The following is a 17,432-nucleotide window of genomic DNA, read 5'->3' on the forward strand; positions in this document are numbered from 1 at the left end:
CTTTTCTTCAAAATATAAAATCCCACACTAGCCAACAATCCAAGTAGGCATCAAAATGCTTGTTAATAAAACCTCTGCTTGTTCAAAGCAAGAGAATAAAATCTACTTTAAGCTGGTCTTCAGCCTTCTCTGGGATTTTAGGAATGCTGTTCTGTATTTGGGGTTAGGGGAGTGAGGGAATTGTCGGGGAGAGAATGTGAATTGATTGAGTTCCTGCCACATTGCTCTGCTAGGAGTTACACATATTCTATTTAATTTCTCCTCATCAACTACTTCATGAAGTCCATTTTATTGTCCCTGTTTTATAGATTAAAAAAAAAAGTAAAGTTCAGAGATGATCAGGAACTTCTCTGAGATCATTTTATATGAAATGAAGAAGCATTGATTCAAACCTGGGTCTTACTAATTTTCAAGTCTTCATTCTTTTCATTGCACTCTGACATATTAACTAAACTATAAGCCATACCAAAACATTTTACTATTCTGTTTATAAACCAATTTTTAAAAGAAATTATAAAATGGATTGTTAGGCAACCTTAATTCTAGTTTGGAATTTTGAAGGAAATGGTCTATATTTAATATTTGAATAGACTGTATAAGGAAAAGTTGAAAGTTGAGTCGTAAGTATACAGGAAAAACCGAAGTTGTCATTATAGTCTCTTTTTTGTTTAGTGAAAATGTCAGAATGATGTTTTGTATTTAGAATGAAGAGCCTTCTAAGTAGTGTTTTTCAGTTTTGTTAATGTATTTTTTATGAATTGTTTTTTCAAAATATTGAATAAAAATTTTCACATTGGTATCACAATGGCTTTAGTTATACAGAGATTCCTTCCTAACTGCCCTTAGTTTCTTACTCCTTTTCAGCACAGTCTCTTCCTTTTCAAAAAACATACTGCTTTTCCTCTTGGTAACTGTCTCAAGGACGTTTTACCCCTATCACTTTTAACTTCAGGTTAAAAATGATTCCTTTTTGTTCAGTGGCCATTTGATGTGTGGTAACTAGGAAATAAAAAGTAACAAAATGTTTTAAGTTCACTTTTGTAAGCATTTTTAAACCTTCCTATACAGTCTGAAAAATGATGAAATCATTTTACCTTCCAGAGAATGTCAGTCATGTTGAAAAGAGATGATGGTAAAAATTTCAAAAGATTTGACAGGGTGTAAAGGTGTTAGTACTGTGTTACTCAGCAGAGTGCCTGACTGGCTAGTGATAAAGTAAGGCAGAGTAAGTCAGTGTTGGCGTTAATATAAAAAACTAGGGGAATATTTTCCAAAAGATAATTTTAAGGGATTTTTGCAGATCACAAGTGGTCAGTTAATTCATGAACAGAACAAATGGTCTACAGTAAGACTTGTCATAGGAGGGTTTTATTTATATATCAGTGTTTATACTTTTACCAACTGTTAGAGTTAGCTTTTGTTCCTCTGAGAAAACAGGAATAATTATGGCTTATATATACATTTTGGACCTTCAATTTTACCCGTATGTTTTTTAAGTTTCTTAATGCTCATACTTATTTTCCTTGGTAATAGAAAGTTTAGACTTGTGATTTTTTTGGAAATTGTATTACTACATTTTTCTAATTTTGAGTGATTAAAATAACATTAACCTGAAACAAGAAAACTCTCTGGCTACATAGATTCAGTTTTGTTTGAATTTTCTTGTTGCTTCTGGTGTTCAACTGCTTTCCCTTCCTTCAGCTTAAGGAACTTGAAAGAGCGCAACAGAAACTCTGTGTCTCACACGGATTTGTTTGAGTGTATAGTAATTGAGTCTTTACTTGAAACCAGCATGTATTTGGAATTTGAAAAAGCAAATTGTAATTATTTGAAAGAGCTGAACCTTAACAGTTCTACCAGGCTAAGTTTGTTTGGAGTCCGTCTGAATGTCATTTGGATAGGCGATTTGCCAGTATCTGTCAGTGCTATTTTCATTGATAATGGGCCTGTCTTTAAAGTCTGTATGTCATAGCACAGGGAAATGTTATGGTTTTCAGGTTGGTGCACATTTCTTCCAGTGAACTGTTTAAAGTAGGAGCGCAGCATGAAAGAAGTGGTGCTCAATGGAAGAAGGCAGCAGCCTTAGAATCTGCACATGGTTTCTTAGCAGCTTTATGTTGTTACCTTCAAGCAGTTTGAACCTTGCTTTTATCTATTATCTCTTCGTAGAACAAGCTTTCTGAAGGATTCCATACCCCTCATGCTTTGACTTTCCTATCTCTATGACTACCTTTTTCTTTTCTTTAGGTCTTTCCCTGTTTCTTCCATTCCTTCATCAGTGGCCATGGGTCCTCAGTTTGTTTCTCCATGGATTTATACTGAGGCCTATTCATATATTTTTTTTTATTCTTTTTTTAAAAAATTCATATATTTTTAACTTTGCACATCTGCAAACTAAATGTAATGGTTTATATTTCTTCCCATCCATATTCTTCAGTCTGAATTACAGCCCCACCTTTTAGAATGAACCAGAGGGATGATTTAAACAGGGATGTCTATGTGGTTCAGTCAGTTCAATGTCTGCCTTCGGCTCAGGTCATGATCCCAGGGTACTGGGATCAAGTCCCTCCTTGGGCTCCTTGCTCAGCAGGGAGCCTGCTTCTCCCTCTGTCTGCTGCTCCCTTTCTCTCTGACAAAATCTTAAAAAAAAGAAAAAAGATGATTTAAATTTGCTTCCATTCTTCACTCTTGTTTTATGCTAATACATTTGTGACTTTTGATGATGTACATTTGAATTTCATTAATTAGGAATACTCAGGTTAATGTCTGATTTATAAAGTGGCAGAACTTGCAGATGGCATTGAAAATCTGAACATTTAATTTATGTAGAATTTAGGAGCAGTGAACATTATTATTTAGGAGTTCTATAAGCTGTTTTCTTACCAAAAATTAACTGTAGTGATTTGGGGGTATTTTTTTTATAAGTAGGATATTTTTAATACTTTTAATTATCACCAGATACTTTGCAATGTAATTCAACTTGTAATGTGACTTTTAATTAAGGTAAGTGTTTTATTTAGACTTCAAGTTACTACTTTGAAAGTGTTATTTCAAGTAAGACTTGGTCTTACATTACTGTCTGTCAGTAGATATACTGGCAGTAAACTATAGACCTTAGATTTCAGTTGGTTTATTCTCTCTAGATTCATCAGATTTTATTTTTTAATGTGTGTAAAGAATTAAAACAGGAATAAGTTGCTGTGACACATGAACTGATCAGTTAATGTGTGTGTGTATGTGTGTGTGTGTGTGTGTGTGTTTTCCAGGAATATTGTTAGCTCAAGAAAAGCTTATTTGCTAGATTCCCAGTATTTCAACAAATATCTATAATTATAGAAGTATTTAAAAACTCCTGAAAATGAGCTTTGACTCCTCTAAGAGTTCCTCTATGATAGAATGTCTTTATGTAAGGATTGCTATATACTAATGATTTTCTTCAAATTCTCTTTTTCCCCTTACCAGCCCGGCCCACAACTCCTCTTTCTGTAGGCACCATTGTCCCACCTCCAAGGCCTGCTTCCAGACCAAAGCTTACTTCAGGCAAACTCAGTGGGATTAATGAAATAGTATGTACTCAGGTGGTTTTTTGTTTTTTTGTTTTGTTTTTTTTTTTTTAAATTATAACTGTTTGATGTAAGATGCAAATATTTTTTCTATATGCCCCATTACAGTTAAGCACTTGGAATTATCTACTGGAGTCTTGAGAACTATAGAAAAGTTTCTCCAGCCAACATTTCCTTTACTCCTTCATATTATCTCAGTGATCATATGCATGGAGTAAGACATTGTTCAGGAGGAAATGAGATTCCTGAGAAAGCATATAATAAAAATACCATTCAGTATCCATTCTTTCGCATTTAAGAAGCAATACTCATAGAATTCTTCTTTAAGTCAAATGCTAAGGAAGAAATGGTGGCTGTTCTTGGGACTTAGAAGTATATTGGCAGCTTTGTTTTATACATAAAGAAACTAGTGTTTGTTCAGGTCACTTAATTGACTTGTCAAAGTACATGTTGCTTCTAGAAAAAAGCATCAGCCTACAAAAGTTGTCAGATAATTAAAGGAGATCTACAAGTAATATTCAGAGTGAGCTGCTCCCAAACCAGTCTTCTTGCCTCTCATCTCTTCTGCTTTACTTAATGTTTTACACTGATTGCCAGTATTACATTTCTAAAAGTCAAGCTTAACCTTCCTTTTCCCCAGATAGACATTTCCAGTGGTTCTCCATAATCCATATCGTTGAATGTTTTAGCTGAATGTACAAACCTTTTTATCGAGTGGCCTCAACAACTTACGTTCTTACCTAACTGCCCAGCTTTCTCCTCTTTGCAACCTGTGCTCCAGCCCTTTGAAACTTTCCAGTGTTCCCCAAACACATCATGTTCTTTTATGCACCCATGTCTTATTTTGCTCCCTTTACTGAAATGTCCTTCAGTTGTCTATGTAGGAAACTGGTCTCTCTCTCTTTTTTTTTTAAGATCCAGCTAAATATCATCTAGCTAAAGCCCTTTCCCCCCAAGTAGATGTAATCATTCTCTTCCTTATACCCATATACTTTGCTCAAATTTCTTTTAGCGTACAAACTATGTTATATATTCTTTCCTTGTATATTCCCTTCACCAGACTATACCTTAGCCAATCTCATACTTTGCATAATGCTTGTCACATAGTGAGATACTGTTTCATGAATAAATGAAAAGACTGGAGCACCAAGTGTTGAAAGGGTGACATCTTCCTCCACTTATCTTAACGAACAGACTTCAGGGAATGAACTCAAAGACTCTAGGTACAGGCTGCCAAGGAGATGATTATTTGAGCAATATAAAAATGACTAGCTCTTATTAGCATGGGATTTTTTTCCTGATTGTAAGAGGTCATGTAAAATTTGGGAATTAGAGAAAAAACAGAAAGTTAAATTCCCTTCCATATTTCATGACCCAAAGATACCCAGTTAAACTTTTTATATATACCTTTCATTAATTTTTGAATGCTTAAGTATTTATTCATTCACAGTAAAACATAGTTGTTAAAAATGCAAGCTTATTAGTGACTAATTACTTGAGCAGCATTAGCCAAATTATATATTTGGAGTTTGTTTCCTTAAGGGTAAATAGGTATAAAGAAAATAGGTGGTGTGAAACTTAAATGAGTTACTCTATGTAAAACACAACTTTATGGAGTGCGAATAATTGCTCAAAGTTACTGTGAATGATAAATCAAAGGTCATACCTTACTTGTTTTTTTACTCTTCACTTGAAAATATTTGGGGGATACCTTTCTATTTCATGAATTATTCCATAGATTTCAAACTTCTTTCAAGAAGTTTGAGATTCTTCTTTCAAGAATCCTTTGTCAAATGATCTTTTGAGTTGCAAATCTATTAAGTAAATAAAAATGGGACTTTCATACTCAAATCTTTCACCCTTTACTCCCTGCAGTAGCCTGGCAAACCTTCTAGAAACCATCCTCTGAGGGCTTCAAGGAGCACCTTTTGAAACAGCTGCAGAGCATAAATGCTCTATCTTGTAATACCACTGTCAGCATTAAACTTTCAAAGGTTTTTAGAGATGTGATTATTTGACATTTAGTTTATATGTAAATTTTCATTATTCAGTGTTGTCTTAATGATTTCATTATAAACAATGTCTTAATGAATATCCTTTTATTTACTTCTTTGCAGACATGATTAACTTAGTAAAAAAAAATCAAGGTAAAATTCATGGACTAAAGACACATTTTTAAGACTCTTGATGATTTTTATTGCTGTCTTGACCACCAGGAAGGTTATGCTGATTTGAATTCTCTTCAGCTGTACATCAGAGTGCTCTTTTCCTTGCATTCTTGTATGTGCACTTTTCTGGAGGAGACTAAATGTTCACAGGGTCTATAATCACACCCTTTCACATTCCTATAGTGAATGCCTCATTGTTCTAGAGCAGTTGTTTTCAAAGTTTGTTCTCCAGACTAGCAGCAGCATTACCATCACTGAGGATCTTGGTAAAAATGTAGTTTCTTTGGCTCTACCCCAGACACATCAGAAATTTTGTCAAGTGGCCGTCCAAGTGATTCTGATGCATGTTTGGGTTTAAGAACTGCTGTTCTTAAGTAATGGTATTCAATAGAAATACCATGCAGTAATACATATAAAGTTTCATAGTAGCCACATTAAAAAAGGAAAAACAGTGAAATTAACTTTTTATTTACTCATCACATTTAACAAAAAAATCAATTTATAATGTAATCAGTATAAAGAGTGAGAATATCTTTTCTGTTTGTGTGTGCTAAGTCTTCAAAATCTGTGTATTTTATACTTAAAGCTCACCCCACATTTGGATTAGCCACATTTCAAGTGCTAGTGGCTACTGTACTGGACAGTGCCATAAACCACTTGAAAAAATGGGTATGTTTTTGTCTTTTCCTAAAAAATTACAAAGTACACATTCTAAATTGTAAATTATAAAAATGTAGTGACATGACATTGGTCATGAGGCCATGTTGCTACAGGAGAAATTTCCCCCACAGTAGTTGATCAAGTCTTTTTTCTAAGCTTGCAGGTTTTATTTTATTTTATTTTATTTTTTTTTTTAAAGATTTATTTATTTATTTATTTGACAGAGAGAAATCACAAGTAGGCAGAGAGGCAGGCAGAGAGAGAGAGAGGAGGAAGCAGGCTCCCTGCTGAGCAGAGAGCCCGATGCGGGACTCGATCCCAGGACCCTGAGATCATGACCTGAGCCGAAGGCAGCGGCCCAACCACTGAGCCACCCAGGCGCCCATGCTTGCAGGTTTTAAATTAGCTTTGAATTATTATGTGTTTGGCCTTGTGCCATGCACTACTTCCATCTGTATACATAGGGAGCTGCAGTTTCAACCTTACTATATTTTTTCAGTCTATTATTCATCATTATCAGATCCTCAGAAAGCCATTCTCTGGAACCAATAGTTGAAAATAGTTATTTGTGGGAGTAGGGGTTTACTTAGTATAGAACAGTTTGGATGGTATCTTATTTTTATTTAAGTGTGTATCTGTAAGTGTATATTCATAGAATCAAGAGTTCACCAGTTTCAATGTGTGAATGCTTATAAAGGGTTTTGTTTTTGCCATTTGTTTTTCATGTCCTTCAGTCAATTGAGGACAGGAACAGTATCTGTTCATTGCTTTGTACGTAGTTCATAACCCATGACCTGACACGTAGTAGGCACTAGAGAAGTACTGTTTTCACTTAATACTTTTACAAGCAGGAAAAGGTTATTTTTAACACACTAAGCCACCCAGGTGCCCGAGGAAAAGGTTATTTTTAAATAAGGAAAATATGCCTTATTTTAAAAAATGAAATCCCTGAGGAAGTGTTGCTCATCTATTATTGGAACACTTAGGAATGTGAAATGGAAAAACCCATTTCTCCAGGTAAAAGAAATGAACTGAAGTTCTATTTTTTGTATTTGTTTTTATGTTTAGAAGAGTGGGAAGGCAGTAGAATTAAGATTTTCTCAAACCTCTTTTATGGGGTAAACTGTCTCAATAAAGAAACATTACAAGGAATTATAAAGGGAAAATGGGCATATATGTAAAAACCAAAAGCAAAGGGCAAACAAGATTTAGGGTTTGCAGAAAATAAAGGATTAGTGAAAGCTCAGGTTATACTAAGCCCTCCTGAAACTAAATCAGAGGAAGCTAGCAAAGACAACTATAAAAGGCGCAAAATGCCAATCTTATTTTTTATCAATTAAAAATTTTTTTTTTCTTTCTTCTAAGTCTCATCCATTCATTACTGACAAGGGTACAAAGAAATACTCTCTTACATTTATAGGCATTAAAGTGAATAATCCTTTTGGGAAGCAGTTTGGCAGTATGTATGAAAAGCCTTCATACTGTTTAAACTGTTAAACAGAAGTTTAACTTCTGAGAATCTGTCTTAAACATACTTTTGAAATGGAGAAAATATTCTATGTATAAAGGTTCTCTCAACAGCATTATTTTAAAATAGACTTCTCTGCCTTTAATCTCCTCTTGAAAATGATTTGACCTATGGCATTTGTTTTTAGTTATAAGAAACAATAAATTTGGTTGAGTATATTAAACTTAATTTTACCTGATACCTATAAATCTTTTCTTATAAGGAAGAACTGTTTTAGGATTTTGGTAAATAACTTTTTGTTTTTAAGCCCAGGCCATTCAGCCCACCTATAACTTCCAATACCAGCCCACCTCCTGCAGCTCCTTTAGCCCGGGCAGAGAGTTCTTCCTCTATCTCATCTTCAGCTTCATTAAGTGCTACCAACACTCCAACAGTAGGTAAGTGATTATCAGAGATTACTTGTGATAGTCAGCACTCCCAGAATGGTCAGGCTGAATTTTGTTTTTTAATGAGCTGATGAATCATTAACATTACAAATTTTGATTTTTTGGAAACACAGCTGGCATTATCAGACTAACCACATTTTCCTTTTCTGTTACGCGGTTTCTATTATTTGAGTAGGAGGCCTTTTTTTTTTTTTTTTTTTTTAAAGCACTAAGAGTATTATAAACTACTGACCAATACAAATAGTTGAAGGCAAAATATAATGCAGTCCTTTCTCATATGAAGTGATACTGGCATTCCTCAGTTTTAATTTTAATAGTGATTCAACTTAAGAAAGGAGTTTTGTGCTTGCAGTTATTTCTACAAGAATTTAAATCATGAAGATCTAAAAGTAGTGGATGTTAAGAGTACAGGCGTATAAACCTAGATCCCACCAAATAAATCTAGTATTATATTACATCTAGATTTTGCTCAAGACATTTTTCTGTCTTCACTTCTAGCTGTTTTTATCTACAAATTCTTATTGTTTTCTTGACCACTGTTAATAAAGCAAAAAGCCACTTAAAGCTGCTGTTATTGGAGTGACAGCTTCCTATCAAAATTAGAATAGTCCCTACTGCTGCTTGTAAGTAGTAATGAGTCTATCTTTGATATTGCCAATCACTGATGCACGCAACTCAGCACAATTCAGTCGTTCTCAAAGGGTGATCCTTGTACTTGCACCATCTGTCTGCATCACCTGGAAACTTTACTAGAGACAGAGACCTTTTCAATCCCAGACTGGTGTGGGGCTAGCAGTTTTTGAATGGGCCTTCCAGGTGATTGTGATGCATGCTAAGTTTGAGAATAGCCCTATTTTAAGCAGATTTAATTATATCTAATTTGATTTGTTAAAACTCAGAAAGGAGAGAAGTGCATTTTCTAAGTGTGGCCATTGTAAAAATGACATAATATAGGCTAATGGAAGATTAAAAGTTACTTGGATTTTTACATGTCCAAACATGATATTACCATCCTATTTTATATACCTTTATGAGCATATAATTTTTCCTCTCTTTTACCTTCAAGTAGAGTACATCTAGTAAGTTTTTCTTTTTGCTGTATTGAGCACTTTCCTCATTTATTTTCTTTGTATATATGTTTTTATTAATTTGGGTTTTTGCAGACTGTTTTAGTCATAAAAAAAACATAGATGGGTCCTTTAAAAGTTAGGTGGTCTGGGTAACCAAAATTTGGTTTAGTTCTCCATTTTCTCTGGGTTATTTAGAAGGATTTCAATTTGTGATGGAAATTATTTTGATTGAGTAGGTACATATTTGTTTTTAGTTTGGCCCCGTGCCAGCAATAGGAAAACCACAGGTAGGTGATAGCTATTACACTGACAGGTGGGATGTAATGTGGATTTTGTACAAACAAGGCACTTTAAATCTACCATAAAAGTAGCCTTTTTTTTTTATTACAATGCTTATTCAGCTCTGTTTAAGGTTTTGATTCTTCTTGAAAATATTTTCTTTTCCTGCAATATTTTGTATTTAAATGTGATAGAAGATGATAATTTGATTGGGACACTCTCTGAAATTGAAAAGCACTGTGAGACTTCACAAGGTATTGTATCAGAAGCAACATATGTGTTGACTAATGTTCCTAAAGTGTATCTAAAATACTTTGTTACCTCATTTTTCCTTTTTCAGCAATGTATGCTGTCTCAGAAGTCAAGAATAACTCTAAGGTTTAACTTTCTCTATTTTGTACTAATTATGTCCAGTTTCTGTACAAGATCTATTGATATCAGCTCCCCACTTTTAAAAACCTATAGTGTTTTTGTATTGCCCTCCATCTGCTTGCTTTTCTTTCCTCCTCAACATTAAGAACCATCCATAAATCTTACTGCTAAAGGTGTCAGAACTATAGAAGAAGTGATGAGAAAAGAAGCCAAAAAACTATGTCAGTTTAAAAAATGGTAATACCTCAACTCTCGGAGCAAAGGCTGTCCTAGGAAAGCCATTCATATTGTGAGGTGAGGTATAAGGTAGCCAATAATTGGGAGTGTTTTTTAATCCTGAACTGAAAGGAATTCCACAAAACTATCCATTGATTGTTATAGGAAGATCCTTCTTACTTCCATTTTATAAGCTCTGTGCATTTTCAAATATAAAACAATGACTCCAAAATTAGAACCCATGATATCCTTCTAAAGAATACAAGGAATTTATTTCTAAGAAATGATTTATTCTGAATAGTACTTTATAAATTAGACTTCATTGCTTTGTGAAGGACTTGGTTACATATGTCCCATGGCAAACATTTTTTTTGAACTATGCATGTGCAGTATAAAGGAAAAGAATTTGAAGTACTAAAGGGGATATGCCAAGATGTTAAGTGTATTTTGAGGTTTTTTTTCCCTACTATTCAGTGCTTTTTTTTCCTACTTGCCAGTATTTCAGTAATGGACTTATAATTTACAGGGACTGTTTCAAGAATTCTCAATTTATATGACCAAATTGGATAATTGAAAATAATAACATGTAGGTTTCTTTTGATTTTCTTTGTCAAAGTAGGAACAACATTAATGTTACCCATGACTGTGTAAATCTCCATTTGTTGTAGGTGGTTTAAGGGAAAAGATTAAATTCACAGTTGAGAATATAGTTTTGTTTAGTAAAAAAGAATATAATAGCTTTCACCTTCCTCTAAAAAATACAATTTTCTGAATTTCTGGTGACCCTCTAGTTTAGAACAATATATATATATTTTAAAAAGTTTATTGTTTGCATAGTTGTATTCAGTTAATAGAATTAATCTTAATCTTAATCTTCTTTTTTCCCTCAGCATTTTCTTATGCACATATCTGGAATTTCTGCCTCTTGATCAGCCCCTTATCTTTCATTTAATAATCTCTCACCTGATCCAGAATTGAATCCCTGACAACATACATTTTTCTCTTCATTCCAGGATCCACTCTGTGTTCAGAGTTATCTTAGTAAATGAAAAATATAGCCATGTTTCTCTTAAACATTTTTAGTGGTTTTTAGTGCCATAAAGATAAAATTAAAGTTCCTCCATGATGTGATCTGGGCCTTAATCATTTCTCTAGACATTTCCATTTCTTCTCTTTCTAGTCATCCCTCATTGACCAAGTATGCTCATGCTTTGTAAAACGACTTTTGGTTCCAAAAGGCAGCATTTTTTTTCATGCCACCTTGGCTTAGTGCTGGACACATGTTAGAGTTAGTAAATAGTAGCTGTTGTAATTAATTTTTATATTACTCAGTTTTTAATTTTTATATGAAATTAAGTTTTTCTTTTCTTTCTTTAACAGTCGGGGGGTGGGGCATGTACTTTTCCCATTGGCCTAGAAGCAGTTCTTATTTTTCATCCCTGAGCTATTTTTTTTTTAAACTATGAAGAACTTTCTAAGGCGTAATTCTTCAGAATATTAAATACCACCAAATCTTCTTAGCTGTTAAAGCTAACAAAAGATCTGTTTGTAGAATGTCAGTGTCACTTGTGAGGCAGAGAGTTAGTACTGATTTTTGTCAGAACTAGTATTTTAGGTGTTTCAGAAGTAACACAGATTTATAGACCAAAAGCATACATCCAAATTTCTGAGACATCTGTTGACCTAGATTGTTCATTCTTTTTTTTTTTCAATTTATTTATTTTCAGAAAAACAGTATTCATTATTTTTTCACCACACCCAGTGCTCCATGCAATCCGTGCCCTCTATAATACCCATTCTTAAGGGAAAAACCGAATAAACTGTATTATTGGCTTTTTCTTTTTAAAGAAATTTCATCATTTATTGTATATTAAATAAAATACTCCACTTGCAAATCAGTAGCAGTAGTGGTAAAGTGTGAATGGGAAGAGTACATTTGTCCAGAAAGGCAATCAACTACTTTGAGGAATTTTCCTATTATAAAATAAACCTGAAACTTTACTTAGGTTAAAGAAAAAAAACAAACCTGAATACACGTATAGATTAAATTTGTTTACTTGAAAATAATGTTTATATGAGTTGACTTTAAAGGTATATAAACTAAGTAAGTAAACTTTATATCAGGAATGTTATAAAAAAGTAACATCATTAATCCCATTTGTCAAGGTAAGGAAATAAAATGTAAGCATTAGACAAAGAAGAAGTAAAAGAATTATGATGAGTAGTATATCATTTAGAAATAGCTGATGTATGGAAGTAGCTAAAATACAAAAACCCAGTTTAATGCCCTGCTGTATGTGATTGGTAGAACCGGAAACAATTTAGTATCTGAAGGGTTGTGAAGAAATGTTTTACTAATTTTAGTTGTTCAGGGGAAGGGATTTTCCTTCTGATACTTCTTAACAAAATGTTCAGTGTCATTTCATTTAAAAGAAGTCAGTGTGACATGTTTTCCGGGTTTTTTTTTTTTTGGTCCTCTGTATTGTTTCAATGTGTTCTGTGCTCTATTTCTTAACCTCCAGATTTACACATGGGCCATCAGTGGAACCAGTAATAGAGTCATTTGTGACAAGCTAACATTATGAATTTACCTGTCTTGTTATTTTATAAATGTCTTTCTATAGGATTTAACAAATGAATTGTATGTATTCTAGGTGTGTCACGAGGTCCCAGCCCTGTCAGCCTTGGAAATCAAGACACCTTACCTGTGGCAGTTGCCCTTACAGAATCTGTTAATGCCTATTTTAAAGGAGCAGATCCCACCAAGTTAGTTTTAAAAAGTGTGTGTATGTGTGTGTGTGTGTGCGCGTGCGCATGCATTTAGTAGGGAGAGGGCCTGGTTGGTATATTTTCAGAGTTACATTTTGATTCTGTAATAGAGTTTTCTGTTACTTATTTACCTGCCTTTTTTGCTATCAAATATAGTCATTTAGCAAATGTCTTTCTTAAAAAACAAACAAAAAAATCACTATAATCAGCAGTAGTAATGGCTCCCCCCCCCCCAGTTTATTTATATTCTTCCCCAGGGTTTATGACCATTATGACCCATCTGTTGTTTGACATAACTGTAGAGCAGGATGATGGCAGATGACTAGAAGGGGATAGAACTCTGAATCTTGGCTTAATGTGTATCTTTGGTAAAATGTTACGTTTGCCAGAGAGACCTAGAATATATGTCTCTCTTTTTTTTTTAAAGATTTTATTTATTTATTTGACAGAGAGAGAGATTACAAGCAGGCAGAGAGAGACGGGGAAGCAGGCTCCCTGCCAAGCAGAGAGCCCGATGCGGGCTTGATCCCAGGACCCTGGGACCACGACTCGAGCGGAAGGCAGAGGCTTAACCCACTGAGCCACCCAAGTGCCCCTATATGTCTCATTTTAAAGACTATTGTCAAGGAGTCAGTTTAACCCCCTTCTTTTAAGAAAAGATTTTGGTGAATGATCACCCCTACTTTTTGTGTATAAACATACTCATTCAACATATATTCATTCATCAAATATTTGAGTGCTTACTATGTGTAAGCACTCATGTGAGAAGCAGCTTGTTAGTTTTCTCTTATGGTAATACAAACCTTTTAGAGTAGAACTTTGTTTTCTTTAGTGAAGTATCCTCCACACTTGAGTACTTGATGGATAATTATATGTTGAACAACAACATGTAAGGGAATGGTATTGATATGTGCTATGAAGAAAAATAAACTAGGGTAGGAAGAGACAAGAGTTACAGTAGAGGGCTACTTTTTTTTTTTTTAAGATAACCTTTTTGATGCTAAATTTAAGGAGATGTTTCAAAGACATTGTGGAGCAAACCATGCAGATATGTGAGGGAAGAGCATTCCAGTGAGTGTAAAAGGCTGAGATAGAAGCATGTTTGGCATATTTGATGAACAGCAAAGAGATTATCATGTCACTAAGTTGGAGTTAGCAAGGGAGTAGTCAAAGATAAGTCCTTAGAGGGACCAGATCAGGTTGGGAATTATAGACCATGGTGAAGAGTTTGGAGTTTATTTTGAGCAAGGTCAGAAGCCAGTGAAGGCTTTTGATAGAGAAGTGATGAGGTTGCCTAGCTTTTTGAAGGAGCACTCTGGCTGCCATATAAGGAATATACTAGAAGGAGCCAGAGTTCAAACAGAGAAGATTAACTGCAGCAGTCCAAGTGAGAGATGATGGTGGTGTATATAAGGTTATTAGCTGAGGAGATCATGAATGATAGTACGATATTGAATTCCTTTTGAAAACAAGGGCTGTCGAGATTTGCTAAAGGAGGAGATTGGTAGGTTTGAAGTACTTAGTAAGACAACTAAATATGTGATTCTGGAGTTCAGGGAATAGGTCTTAAGTCATTAATTTGTATGTAATCCTGAAAGCCACAGGCCTCAGGGAATAGAGAAGAGATCTCATGAGAACTCTCACTCCCTTCAGTGCTTTGAAAACAGGAAGATGACAATGATTTGGTAAAGGAATTTGATACAGCATGCAGCAGGAGAGGTGAGAGAACCAGTAGAGCAGTGTCCCAGAAATGAATTGAATAAAACCCTTTCATGAAGGATGGTGTGCAGCTGTAACTGATGCTGATGATACGTCAGGAAAAATGGATTTTGACATTCTGGAGATCGTTGGTGACATTTACCAATGATTTTAGTTGAGTGTTGGAGATGAAAGCATGCTTGGAGGAAGTTTAGGAGAAGGAGATGATGCAAATATGGCTATATTTGGAAAGAGCAAGTATAGAAAATTTTCAAGATGTTTTGTTCCAAGTGGAAGGAGAGAGGTGAAGTGGTAACAGTGGAGAAATGATAGAATCAAAGACAGTTTTTATTCATTTTAGTTTGTTTTTTAGAGATACATTTTAGTATGTCTGTACACTAATTGGAAAGATCATTATTTTTGGAAAAATTTGAACTTTCAGGAAAAGGTACAATTCTATGAGTAAAGTCCTTTGATATGTGGAAGGAGATGAGCTGTATGCAGAAGCAGTGAAATTGGCCTTAAGTGCATTGACTGGTCATCTGTTGAAACAAGAGGGAAGATATGAATACAGAGTCTAATAGGAGTTCAGTTTTGAGGCTGTAAGTTCTTTCCTGACTTTATTTCCTCAGTATAATTTGAAGTCAATGACTGTGACTTTGGGGGAAGGAATACTGCATGTTGGAGGAGAAAGAAGATATGAGATGAGGTAGCATTGCATAATGATGGACCAGGAAATCCCAAGAGATAAGGAAATGAGGATTTGAAGGAATGGGTGAAAATACCATAGGAACTGTGGATTGTGAAAGCCTTGAGGAGGTTGGAGACTGGGAGATGTGGTACTAGACAGAATGAGCCAGGAAAAGAGGAAGTGGCCATTAGAGGAGTGGGGACACTGAAACTGAGATGGTGGAGGGGCTTTGGTGTGTCTGAGGTAGGCTGGAAGATAGGATCATTGGAGGTAAGGGGCTGAGAACTAGGTGAACAAAATATTAGGAGGATTATCTGTGTGGATGTTAAAATGGCTACAAATTATGATAATAGTGGTGCAGACACAGACTTGACAGTGGGTCAAGAGCTAAAATTTTCAGAGAAATGAAAGAAAATATTGAAGGTAACTTGAAAGGGATGGAATACCAAGTAGTATAGTTTGATGGTGTGGGTTACAAAGGGGGCTAGAGATTTTTAGGAAGGAAGTAGGAACAGAGAGTTGGAAGGGACAGTGAGAAGCAAGGAAGACCTCTCCCACTGCCACTGTCAGGCCCAGGACTCTGGGGTTTTCAGGGAAGAAGAGCTGCAAGTGGAGATGGTGTGAGGGAAGGAGTGTCTTTATAGGACAGCCAGGGGAATGTTTCCACAAACAAGTGGAGGAATATGAGCTTTATGCTTGCATTTGTGTTTGGAGTTTAAGTCTAAGCAAAGACGATGATATGTGCATTTGCCATTTCACACAAAATCTTTTTTTAAATAATTAAATTGAAAAAATAATCCATAATTCATCATTCATAATTATGACAGCTTTTTTTATGTGTCCTTCTTAAACCAAGCATGTTTTAAATGGTTATTAAAACACCTTATAGGGGCACCTGGGTGGCTCAGTGGGTTAAGCCTCTGCCTTCGGCTTGGGTCATGATCTCAGGATCCTGGGATCGAGTCCCGCATCAGGCTCCCTGCTCAGTGGGGAGCCTGCTTACCCCTCTCCCTCTGCTGCTCCCCCCACTTGTGATCTCTCTCCTTCTCTCACTCTCTGTCAAATAAATAAATTCTTTAAAAAAAAAAATAACACCTATATACACCACTTGAAATTTTCCAACTCCCTAATTTCAGGTGTATTGTGAAGATCACTGGTGACATGACAATATCATTCCCAAGTGGAATTATTAAAGTCTTCACTAGCAATCCATCTCCAGCTGTGCTGTGCTTCAGGGTGAAAAATATCAGCAGGCTAGAGCAAATTCTTCCAAATGCACAACTTGTGTTCAGGTTTGTGTACTTTTGTTTTGAGGGTGAAATTTCTGTAAAACTTTTCCTTCTTTATTGAAACAATAATAATTGAGTTGCGTGACAACACAGCCTGCTGTTGCTTTTGTGTTTTGGGTGGTGGTGGTGGTGGTAGTTGTTAAATCCTTCTCTCCTGTCCATTATTATCTCAGTGTTCAGGCACTGCTGCGTTCTATTCTTTATCCCCCTAACTTTAGTTTTCCATCATCCCCCCTTTTGGGTTATTCCTACTAGTCTTCCCCAGGTCACCAAATGACAATACAGAAGCAAAGGATAAAGCCAAGTCGGATAAAATAACAAAAATATTTCTTATGCATACAGTGATCCATCACAGTGTGATTCTAACACAAAAGATTTTTGGATGAACATGCAAGCTGTTACTGTCTACCTCAAGAAGCTATCAGAGCAAAATCCAGCTGCTTCTTACTATAATGTAGACGTATTAAAGTATCAGGTGAGTGTCTTATCCTTACAAAAGTCCTAAATTAAAATAATAGAATTTCACAGATTAAATGAGTAATAGGTCATTGCCAAATGAGATTTATTCTAGAAATTCAAGAATATTTCCTTAACTTTTTTTTTTTAAAGCTTGCATCTTTTTTTTTTTTTTTTTTTTAAGATTTTTTAAAAATTTATTTGACAGACGGAGATCATTACCAGGCAGAGAGGCAGGCGGAGAGAGAGGGGGGAGGGAAGCAGGTTCCCTGCTGAGCAGAGAGCCC

General features: G+C 35.1%; 1 protein-coding gene across 6 annotated transcripts in view; it reads left to right on the forward strand.

The window, feature by feature from the left end:
- FCHO2 (FCH and mu domain containing endocytic adaptor 2) overlaps positions 1-17,432 on the forward strand; it is a 118,769-nt gene that overhangs the window by 84,822 nt on the left and 16,515 nt on the right. For 4 of the 6 annotated variants that reach the window (XM_059175212.1, XM_059175214.1, XM_059175215.1 and 1 more), the window contains 5 exons: positions 3,463-3,578; positions 8,167-8,296; positions 12,897-13,008; positions 16,537-16,692; positions 17,032-17,164. In XM_059175212.1, the coding sequence (XP_059031195.1) occupies positions 3,463-3,578; positions 8,167-8,296; positions 12,897-13,008; positions 16,537-16,692; positions 17,032-17,164 (647 nt within the window). The remainder of the gene's footprint in view (positions 1-3,462; positions 3,579-8,166; positions 8,297-12,896; positions 13,009-16,536; positions 16,693-17,031; positions 17,165-17,432) is intronic. The other 2 variants (XM_059175213.1, XM_059175216.1) reach the window with 1 other exon arrangement.

This window comes from Mustela lutreola, chromosome 5, assembly GCF_030435805.1.
Source record: "Mustela lutreola isolate mMusLut2 chromosome 5, mMusLut2.pri, whole genome shotgun sequence".
NCBI lineage: Eukaryota > Metazoa > Chordata > Mammalia > Carnivora > Mustelidae > Mustela > Mustela lutreola.